A 12,206-nucleotide genomic window follows, 5' to 3' on the forward strand; every position below is an offset into this window, starting at 1 on the left:
GCGGGGCACTGCAGGAGAGTTGCATGCGCATGCACGGGGTAGGGCATGTATGGGGGGCATTGCATTATGGGTGTGGGCACGCACACGCGCCTGCTATTGAACGCACATGCGCTTTTGGCACCCAAGGAAAAAAAGGTTAGCCATCACTGGGCTAGGTCATTTCTAAGAAACAGAGGATTTTTCTTACAGCAAAATCTTACAGAACAACAAAGACAACTTTATACAGTGATAAATTATCGTTATTCTCATTATTCATGCGAATATGTAACATAAAAACAGAGTTTGTGCCGTGATTGTAAAGCTGAGCTCTTACTGAAGTGAGGATTCAAGCTGTAAATAGATAGCTTAATATACTAAAACATACACTGGCTTTCAAACCAAAGGCTTATTTGTTTCATTCTGACTTCAATAAATAATGCTATTTACATTCTAGAGGCTCAAGTGAACAAATTCATAACAGTTATATTAATCACTTAAAACATATATCCTAACAATTACAAATAACCAATTAATGTTAAATACTTGTGCTCAGGAATATAACAATTGCTAAAGTTTTTCAATGCCTTATATTGGCAGTAGGAACGGGCAAAGGACAAAGTCTATTTTCCCCCCAATTTCCTAAGCATTATGCAGACTGTGAACTAATACTGATGGTTCAGAAGGAATTCTTAGCCTTTAATTTTTAAAGTACCTATCCATACATCATAACCCACAAGAATAGGTACCAGTTTGCTAAGCAAGTCATTGCCTGGTGATCTCTGACTGCTGATTCCAGGAATCCTGCCCTACAGAAAGGCATTAAACACAAATTCTACTAAGTGATTCAACATCAATCACAAATTGTACTAAGTCATACGCTGTTTAAGCATAATTTATTGACTAAGCCATAGTCTGCAGCAAGACGTAGAAAGAAGGATGGGAACTACGTGGCTCTCTTTTTTCTTCTTTACAGACTTACAGTGAGAAGCTGCTTTCAGGCACTTAATTCTTTTTTAGTCATCACTGAAGAGCACAAGATTAAGAAGGAAAGTGTCAACTTCTCAGCATTACCCAAGTATATTTCATAGAGTTCCAATACAGCAGAAAAAGAAGCCCCCCAAAAGGACAAAATAAGCAAGATTTACTCAGAGTACCTCCATAAGAGGATGTTTTAATCACTTTGAAGCCAAGTCCAGACCTGATTATATGATGTTCCTATGTTTGGGTAGATAAACTGGGTTTTAGTTGCTGCAAATCTGAAATCAAAGCAAAGCTAGATTTTTTCCTGCTCTGCTTTGTGAGAACTGTCAGACTTGGAAGCCATCTTTTGCATTGGGCCTTCAGGCCTGCCACATTTACTGCTGTGGGAAATTGGGAGGGGGGATTGTATGGAGCATTTGTGATATATAGTCATAATAACATTCTTTTCTCAGAGAGTCAAGGACATCGTGCCCTGCACCTGATGGGGCTGGACCTGGGAGGCATCTCCAGTTGGGACAGTGCTTTGATTGGATCATATGATGGACTTGTGGGTGCTGGGCAGGGACTTGAACTTTTCTTCGGGTGGGGAAAACCTGGAAACTTTCAGATTCGGGTTTTCCCAGATGTGCCAATATGACATCTCTAATAAAATGTAGCTTTGAGGAGACACGAGCCTCAGAGTTTTCTTTCGTTGGAGGTGTAACTTAGAACCCTGACAAGAACCTTACCTTATTTCACCTCCAGGATCTTGGATTCAAGTGAGTTTTAACTGTTTCCTGCCACTATAGAGTCGTTGGTGCTCTCTGACCTTGCTTGCTTGCTTGTTTGCTGGCAGATGTTTCATTACCCAACTATATAGCATCATCAGTGCATATGGATGTTTTCTTGCATCCATAAAGATTCAGCATCACATTCTTACACCATTAAGAAGAGATTTATTTCCTTTTTTTCCTCCTTCATAACCCACCCACCCCCAGCACTAGCTACATGCAAGTATACTAAGTAATACTAGGGAAAGTACACAGCTCTAAAGTTTCTTTCAGACCCTTTAAAGTAATAGGCAAGGAATAGGATCAAGATGTCAACGGTGGAAATGTTTCTTTTTTTCCTCAAATATTATCCTCTGCATAAGTTACAAGGATATCCCTTCAGAGCAACAAGAATGAGAGAAGGGTACTAACATTTCTTTTAAATTTTAGCATAAACTGACAGAAAGGAATTTTTGCCAACACAGCAGAAAAAGCACTTCTATTGTATAGAAAAGCACAGGTTGGATCATGGTAATTTCCATTGTCTTTGGTGTTTGGAGACAGTAAAAAAGAAAATTGTACCACAAACTTCAAAATCATTGCAAAGTGATTGCATGATAAATTTGCTTCATTAATCAGTGACAGAAAATCAGAGCCCTTTGTTGGGCTGAGGACTGGCAAGTACAAAATACAGTCCAAAGGGTGTTTTAGTCCAAGAAATAGAAGAGTCAGAAAATTTACTCTCAAGAACAGCTAACAAGAAAAATGAGAAACAGGGAAAAAACAATGCCAGTCATTTTTTAATAAATGTAGTCCAAAATAAACATTTTGAAGTTAGTGTTGATTGACAAGAATGATCCCAAATTTTACTGAACTTGTTTATTCTCATTTCATTTGCTAATTGTGTGAAAATCCATACACAAAAAGATCACAGTATTGCCTATCCTGCCCCTCACTCATGTTACGTTGTGTTATATTGTGCTAATGTATGTATGTATGTATGTATGTATGTATGTATGTATGTATGTGGGTATGTATGTATATGCTGCGAATCTCCATTCCAATTCTGCGTAGTGAATGATGTGAGACAATTAAAAATAAGAGTAATGCTGAGATCCTACAGAACAAATATCCAGAAAAAGAATGCCAACACCATTAAAATAAAGATCTCATGAGCAATCTATCAACCACTGTGGGAGAAAAGCCAGATTTTAAGGTGTTTTTTTTAAAAAACAAAACAAAAACAAAACAAGTCATGTGATATAATAGAGAGGTTCACTACCTGGCCTATAAAGGAAGAGATTTTGAATATTTAAAAACTAAAAATGTATGCATGTAAATGTATTAAGGATCCCCCTCAATATATACATATTACTAATGGGCCAAAAATATTGAATATAGTCTCTACTATAAGTCAATGCAACTTCATAGATTGAATGGATAGACAAGAAATAAACATATATAGAACAGGATAGAAATAGAGGATCAGGTGAGCTATGAAAAAAGCTTATTCATATGAAGGTCAGAAAGCACTATCCTCATTATGATGGGACATCACGATATACAAAAATGTTGAAATATGATTAGCTACACTATCCACCAAAATCTAGATTGGTTGACAAAGTCACAGGAGAAAACAAATCAATAAACAGAGCAAAAATCATCTCTAAATCAGTAAATAAAAAGGCACGTTTAAGGTAATTCGAGAAAATATACTTCTAGAAATCTCCTTTAAATGCTTATAGAAAAATACAGAACAAACCAGATTCTAAAGGAATGTATATGTCTTCTGCATATTATTTAATCCCTTCAATGCATTCAGGCTTAATGGAAAGGCAGAATTGGTGTATCCATCTGCTCAGTTAGTTTCTAACTAAACAACAATACAAGATCCTATAAGGCAGTGATTCTCAACCTGTGGGTCCCGACCCCTTTGGGGGGTCGAATGATTCTTTCACAGGGGTCGCCTAAGACCATTGGAAAACACATATTTTCAATGGTCTTAAGAATAATTTGATGGTTGGGGGTCCCCACAACATGAGGAACTGTATTAAAGGGTCGCGGCATTAGGAAGGTTGAGAACCATTGCTATAAGGAGAAATAGTACCATCCTTAACTAAGCTGTAAAGTACAAGAATTTCCTACCTTTCTTTTTAGACTCTTTCTTTGTGCTGGTTTTAACAGCCACTTGAAGTTCTGTCTCAGTTGACATCCTATTGTATCCTTAGTCCTCTTCACACAGATCCAGTATCTTGGCCAGGCTCATTTAGAACAATTCTTCCAGAGAATTACTTAGCTTTTCAAATACTAGAATCGAAAGAGCTCATTTCATTCACCCTTTTGAAGTGCTATAATAAAAAAAACAACACAATTAAGCCATTTTAAGAATAAGGTTTTCTAAGACATATAAAGTTGAAATTTCCTATGTAATGTATATTAGTTCTCATGTGTGTTAAGAAATAACTCTTATTTTCTCTTTGTCAAATTGATGAGAGTTATATTAATTTCAGTGGGATATTTACAGTAGGTAACAAATAAATACTATGAATAAATCTTGATGTTTACTAAAGTCCTGAGAATTTCTTACAATTTCTACACACAAACACGCATAAAATTCATAAACATACATGTCTTGTATTTATAGTTTCTGCTGGTAAATGATAGCAATAAAGTTATTTGTATTTGCATTTATAGTGTATGTGTGAAAAAACTGGTAAGTTTATATCTAAATTTTCCTCTATGACCTGAAAATAGCTTATAATGCAACCTTTTAATATTATCTTCCAAACAATTATTCTTGCCTGACATTAGATTTATACCTGGTTCTCTCTATTGCTTTTAACTCTTCAATCCAACAACAACTTACTGGCAATTGTATACATGTTAAATTTTATTACAGCTGTAAGAAATTTCGTAGGTGTGCTTCAGTTTGCAGGAAACCCAACAGAAATACTTCTTCAAAACGGCATCACAGAGACTGAAGCACTATCATACTGATTAGAATAGTCATCATGCTATAATCCTGATATTATAAGAGGCTTGAAATAAAAGTCTAAAGCAAGATGGTAAATTTCAATACTTTGAGTTGAGGTGATGCAATTCTATTTTCTGACTGTCAACAGCAGCCTCAAATTAATTTACTATTACTGCCCAAATCAATCCAATATCTCAAGACAGAATGATCCTCCTTCATACAGCTCCAGTAGATAATTATAACCATACATACAATGTACAAAAAGAATCAGAACAAATACTCACTGTACAGTTCATTCTCCACTAGCCCACCTGATTGCAAACATTTTTTGTATATAGCTACAAAGCTACTGCTTGAAAGGAAAGTTATAAACACTGTGGTAACAAAACAGACTACTGTTTAAAAATCTTTTCTATATTTTAATATAATTCTATATTTGGACAAAATCACTTGAACAGTTTTTCTTTTTATGAAATTCAGGGATGTCAAACTCAAGGACCGGGAGCCGGAACCATCTCGTGGGGTACTTAGATCTGGCCTGTGAGGCCACCCTGGAAATAGCGAAGGACGAGCCCGCAGTGCTTCTGCCAGCAAAAATGGAGCTTGTGAGGGCCACATGCGGCCCTCCTGAGCTCCATTTTCACTGGCAGACGGTTGCAGGAGGCCGTGGCAGCCAAAAACAGAGCTTGTGAGCCTGTTTTCGCTGGCCGAACAATCAGACCACCACAGGCGCCTCCAACATTGAGTTGGCCATGCCCACCCAGGCCCCCAGAAATCAAACACAACCCTGATGCAGCCCTCAATGAAATCGAGTTTGATACCCCTGCTGTAATCCCTTGCTTCGGGGTGGGTTCAAGGAGACAGAGTGGAGTTGAGCATTTACTGGCCAGATGTCGTTCCTGCCTCCTATGCAAAGTTTGCACCAAATATTTTCTCTTTCCATCTTGATAGAAAAACAAGTTATTGTTTTTCTGTTATTGCCTAGGATTGAACTCTCAACCTTCCGAGGGGAAGGTGAGATTCTTCACCTCTAGGCCATTGCACCGCTCACACTCTTAAATACAATTATTAATTTCAAATATCTGCCAAATATATACATCAATTTTTCCACTATTTATGTGGAAAATTTCTACATCAATTTTTCCACTATTTATGAACATCTTATATATCTATCTTCATTCCTTTCAAAACAGCATATCAACCATTTTCTTATTCATGGGAAAAGCACTTTTGGTTGCACAGAGAAATCTGGCTGTTCTGTTCATAAGCATACCACTGCTGCTATTGTACTAGGAAACTCATGTAAGGCTATCAGTATGACTGATGCTTTATAGAATACTGTATGTGATGCAACAGAAGCGTATCAGCATGAAAGAGGAAATCAGTTATTGAATGACAGAAAAACATTGTCATTCTACTGGAATTCTGATTCCTTCATAGTCTCTTCCTTTAGAGATCTTAAAGCTGCCTGGATTTTTGTTTAGCATGATGGCCAGAATCAAAAAGAAAGCTAGTTTTATTGAATTAAACACTAAGCCAAACTACTGTTGATGACTAAATTGTATTATTTACTTATAAAGGTAAAGGCTCCCTTTGCACATATGTGCTAGTCATTCCCAACTCTAGGGTGCCCTAGGGTGCTCATCTCTGTTTCAAAGCCAAAGTTTCACTGTCCAAAGACGTCTCCGTGGTCATGTGGCTGGCATGACTAAACGCTGCTACCTTCCCACCAAAGGTGGTCCCTATTTTTCTACTTGCACTTTTTTATGTGCTTTCGAACTGCTAGGTTGGCAGAAGCTGGGACAAGTAACAGGAGCTCACCCTGTTACGCGGCATTAGGGATTCAAACTGCTGAACTGCCAACCTTTCGACTGACAAGCTCAGCATCTTAGCCACTGAGCAAACACGTCCCTGCTCTATTTACTTATATCCCACCTTTATTACGTTTATACATTTATCAAGGCAGTGAACATACCCAACACACTTTTCTCATCCCATTTTCCTCATAATAACACCCTTGTGAGGAAAGTTGGGTTGGGTGAATGACTGGCTCAAAGTCAACCAGCTGGCTTTCATGGCTAAGGCAGGACTAGAATTCACTGTCTCCCACTTTCTAGCCTGGTGTCTTAACCACTAGGCCAATATTTATTCTGAAATATTTCTGGTAAAATATTGAAAAGTCCCTGAGGCTAAAAATCCTTAAATCTAAAGAATATGTCTATAAACCAGAGACCAATGGAATGAAATCACACATGCAACCCTAATGTTCTATTTTCTGCTCATATCTCATAGCAATATAACTCTTCCCAAAATCCACAAACAAACAAACAAACAAAGCACACTGATGCTGTTTCCCCCAAGTTGCTTCTTATTAGCATTTGTCCACTTAGATATTTATATGCTTTAAATTTCATACAGCCCTTACCGAAAAGAGCTGTCAGTTGAATTTCCTAGTTTAACCATTAGGACAAAATCCAGTATTCTGCTATATTGAGACAGTGTGTTGTAAGCATCCTTATTCTACAAAATTCAGTTTCTCCTATAACATCTTTATCCTTTGTGTTGAATGATATTTGCAACTATAGAGATCAGAATCTTATAAAGTAGAAAAGTAAATACAAAAACAAGAAGCTGACTGTAAGAACTTAATAGTCAGTTCCCGAAATATTTTTGTCATCTAACATTTTGGTTGACTAGCTTCCTTTTTTTCCTGAATTTAGTATCTTTCCTTCCTGCTAATATCATAGTTATCAATCACATTATTCTCTTGCATCTTATCCTTCTTAAACCTTACTTGCCCCACAACTTCTTTCATTCCTTTGAAGTGATTCTTCTGCATAAACCTTGGCTTATGTGACCCTATATAAATTGTCATTACAACAGGGATTTAGTCATTTAGGAGGACCTTCTAAGTAAAACTTAGCATTCTGAAAGTGCCATAAGATAAATGTCCCTAAAATCATTTTATTCCTCCCAGGATTCAAGATATCCTGTGATTCAACCCAAATAAGACTCTTCACATCTCAGTTACTGACAATAGTTTAAAAAATTCAGCATTTTACAATCCAGAGATTAAAGCTTCTCATTGCTTCAGAATGATTTCAATAAGTGTTTTAAATTAAGTCTCTAAAACTACTTGCCCTTTTCAAATTCAAGCTCTTTCAACATTTTGAAATGCTTCAATAACCTTACATGGCTATGCACAATTTGAACTGATTTAATATTCTTTTAGTGTGTCAAGGTTTGTATATAGTTCTTCTTAATGAGCTCTTCAGATCTGTACGTGAATTATCAAATTTTCAAAAACAGATCTTCAAAGTCTGTACAACTGGTTTAGAAGGATAAAGTTTTTGCCAACTCTTCAGAAACCCAAATAAATAAAGTCAATTTTCAAATCACCTAAACAACCAAAAATTAAAACTATTCATTTCTAGTCATTAACTTCCAAATGGGTTGTAAATTATATTAAAAGAAAATGGAAAATTAAACTATACAATTAAATAAATTGAGCTAATATAGATATCTTGATAAAACCATGTTTTAAATAACATAAAATTATGCAGAAACCATAAACCATAAGATAAATTTGAAACCTTAACCCATGAAAACATCCAGTCCCTCCCCCTCCCTCCCATTTTTTGCTAATCTGACATTGTGTTCCTTTTCTTGGTAGGTGGGCTGTGATACAGCTAAAATTCTATTTACTCAGAAATTTCACAGGCAACCTTAATAAAGTGTTAAAACATTTGCAAGACTTAACACACATTTATCACTTTACAAACTCCCGAAAACCCAAACAGCAAAACAGAATTTCTAATTTTAAGTATCTTTATTTTAATAGATTTATCAATATCTAGTTAATTTACAACATAAACTGCCCAGAATATACAAGTAGGATGTACCAATATCTTATGTCAAAATATCTTATGTCATTCTACCCAGAAAGACATCAAAGTAGCCACATCTAGCCGCATTTTGCCTTCACTTTTCTTTCTGAATACTACTACAACAACATCATCTTGTTAGCTTATGTAGCAAATACTTTTGATGACTCAAGTAGACTCATCAAAAATGCAACAGTATATATAGCAAAACAATATTATCTGTTAATTATGTTCTGTGTAAAAGACCAGTTGACTTATAATCTTATAAAAACAAGAGGTAGAAGCAAGACTCTGCTTCTAGCTATACTTACATTCTGTACAATGTTACAATGCATTTCATTTGCTCTTTACAGTAATCTTGCATCACATCTACAAAGTGTTAAACATAAGACAGAATCAACATAAGGCGGTGCCATTAAAGTGTATCATAGCCAATGATACCCAAAATTAAGGAGAAGCCTAACAAAATCATATATTTTCCTGGTATACATTATTCTTTAAAAAACAATGATGGGAAATCAGCCTAGTCAATTTTACTGACTAGGCTGTCAATCAAAGTAGCATGAACTTTGTTCCATTCAAAATGCATAATTACATATATTATTGTTTTTGTTTTAACAGTTGTACACATCAGTAATTCAGAATGGCACATAAATACCAATCCCAGAAAACATAACACAGAATATTCTATTACCCACAATAATAAATATATACTTACAATTATTTTAAAAATAAAGCAAACAAATATTTAGAACACTGTTGATTCAGACCATATTTTTAAAACTAAACTTAGAAGGCACCATAGAAAGAAATTCCCAAATAAACTGTTTATATATCTGAAGGAAAATATGGTGCAGAAATAAAAGAGATGGGTAGAAATCAAGATTTAAGCCTTAGACAATCTTCCAATTCTAAAATTCAATGTTTTCATCTGTAAAATGGGCGCAACAGCAATTATAATGAAGAAGAATCTAATCAAGACTGTCAAAAAACATTGAAATGCTAGAAGCCTATCCAAATAAGACATAAGAAATACTTGTAAAGCAGGTTCCTTAACTGAAAGTGTAATTATATTATTATTTTTCTTAAAAGAAACTGACAATGGTAATCATAATTTAGCCTGAGTTGAGTAGAGTTGGCCTCTTTCTTTTGATTAAACTCTTGTTTTGTACTCTGTGCTTTATTAAGCTGTAGAACTAGATTGACAAGGGGAAGAATGCATTCAATAGCCCCCCAGTCTAGATCCAATAAGTTGTCTTTCAAGTCATTTCCACTGAAATGGAAGGAAGCTTTTTCCCCTTTAATTATCACGGCATATTATTTCTTTTTAAGGAGCTGTCAGGTACACAGCATTCACTTAACTGATCTCTCATTCAGATGATAACAATGAAACTGTTTCACAGGAGTGGCTGTTTAAACACAATATAAATAACTTCAATTTCCCACGGGGAGGGTGAGGAATGATTAAAACAAAAACACACTGATGAAGATTACTTTTCTATGCCAAATAGCACAAGCTTCAAGCAGAAATCTTAAGAAATGAAGCACATGAGAGCTATTAAGTACCCTCAGACTACAACATAGAATTGCATTTTATCTGATAAGAATGTCAAACTAAAAAAAGGGGGAAATAAAATAACATTGGTTTAATACATACGGTATTTTTCTTTTTTAAAAAATAACATGCTTAGGAGACATTAAGTCCTACATAAAATTAAAAATGAAAGCACCAGTTCCCCCACCTCGGATAGGACTTTTAGATTTACTGCTAGCTTTTTCTTTAGTAAAAAAAGAAACACAATTTCACAAATGGTTGAAAGAGAGAGGCATATTTTAGATTCACTGATGGATTGGGGAAATATTTTTTTTAAAAAACTAGGTGAGAGTTCTGCCATTTTGCCCTTCTAGACCAAGAAGGATAGTAAAAAAATTTGACTTCTGTTCTTCTTACTAGTTCAGTGATGGATGTATCAGATAAGCAGGTATCTAATACAAAGAAGGATGGCTCAAACAAAAGGCCTATACTGAAGGCAAAGAAGTAGGTGCTATTTTTTTTCCTGTGACATGAGTGGAATGGGTAAAAAAGCAGGGAAAATCCCCAAGCAGAGATTATAATAAATACCACCTGGACAAAATACTGGGCCACTGTCATAACCAAAACGGACAAGAGGGCTATAGAAAGCTATAAAGTAAGTAATGAAAAGCTACTTTGCTTTTATTTCATATTGTGTCTAGGCCTGAAGCACTAGACTATGTATTCATTACCTCTAGTTCATTAGTTGGTAACTGATATTTTAACTTCTATTATCAGGAGCTCCTCTGTAATACAGGTGGTCCTCGACTTATAACCTTTTGTTTAGTGACCGTTCAAAGTTATAAAAGCACTGAAAAAAGTGACTCATGGCTGTTTTTCCACACTTAACGACCACTGGACTATTCCCCAGTCACGGGATCAAAATTCAGGTGCTTGGCATCTGGCCTATATTTATGATGGTTGCAATATACCAGAGTCACGTGATCCCCTTTTGTGACTGTCTGACAAGCAAAGCCAACAGGGAAGTCAGATTCACTTAACAACCACATTACTAACTTAACAACTACAGTGATTCACTTAACAACGTGGCAAGAAAGATTGGAAAATGTGGCAAAACTCACTTAACAAGGGTCTTGCTTAGAAACAGAAATTTTGGGCTCAATGTCAGTCATAAATCGAGGATTCCTGTACAAAAATGGCAATAAGGGTATTACCTAGGAAGAAAGTGTGTGAGGTTGTTTTTAACAATGTGATTTTACTTCCTATCAGAAAATGCTGTCGTATGTTGAGGATTACCTATACACATAAAAATCCATAGTACAGCAGGAAATGCTCTTTAGCTCCCTGCGAAAATAAAATTGTAAGGCACCGATCATAAACACTTTAGCCAACTTTCCATTATGAAATATCTTTCCGATTCACCTGATTTCATTATGACTACCTTCCTCCAAAATCCTACAGGAATGGTAAGAGAACTTTTAAAAAAAAAACTGTAAAGAGTCTTGGACAATTTGGCTGGTTTCATTCTTCAAAGCTCAAGTAAAGATAGTTTTCAACTTTCAACCTAAATGGAACCTGCTCATTACGGTTGTGAGTTATTATGGACATAAAGTGGATTATCTATATGACCAACCCAATTTTATCTTTTCTGTGGCAGTCATTAAGTGAACCAATTGTTCTCTTTTGGGCCAGTTTTGCTGGAAACTAAAAGTATAATTCATTTTTTGGCAAAAAGACTGGCCATGAGACTGCAGAATGCTGCAAAGGGCTGTAAATATGAGCTGATTGACTAATTTTTTAAAAATGCAGTCATGTGGCCACAGGGGGAAGGGCCCACCCACTAGGAATTTGTAGGTCATAAGTACCCTTTATAACTTTGAAGGTTCACTACGTGACTAGTCATAAATTGAGAACTAACTTTACCTTTGAAATGTTTACTCCATTTGTTCAACTATATTTTCCTGAAATTATATAATGTACATTCAAAACCATTATTTTCCAAACTACAATCTTCCCCTGGGGTAGTTATAAAAAAATATGTTGCTCTAAATTATTAAATCAGTCTTCTAACTGAATATTTTGATCAACATCCATACAACAAAGTT

The 12,206-nt window shown here is 35.6% G+C and overlaps 1 protein-coding gene across 28 annotated transcripts in view; it reads right to left on the minus strand.

Annotated features, from left to right (window-relative positions):
* The window catches only part of DAB1 (DAB adaptor protein 1), a 728,003-nt gene that overhangs the window by 171,635 nt on the left and 544,162 nt on the right, over window positions 1-12,206 (minus strand). For 27 of the 28 annotated variants that reach the window (XR_015733114.1, XM_087889766.1, XM_034415187.3 and 24 more), the window contains one exon: window positions 3,855-4,057. The exons of the other annotated variant lie outside the window; for it this stretch is intronic. Coding sequence is in view for 26 of the 27 variants with exons in the window: in XM_087889766.1 (XP_087745892.1) it covers window positions 3,855-3,921 (67 nt within the window). In the remaining variant the exon portion in view is untranslated. The remainder of the gene's footprint in view (window positions 1-3,854; window positions 4,058-12,206) is intronic. 28 annotated transcript variants of the gene reach the window in all.

This window comes from Pantherophis guttatus, chromosome 3 (assembly GCF_059756535.1).
Source record: "Pantherophis guttatus breed Tessera chromosome 3, ASM5975653v1, whole genome shotgun sequence".
Lineage (NCBI taxonomy): Eukaryota > Metazoa > Chordata > Lepidosauria > Squamata > Colubridae > Pantherophis > Pantherophis guttatus.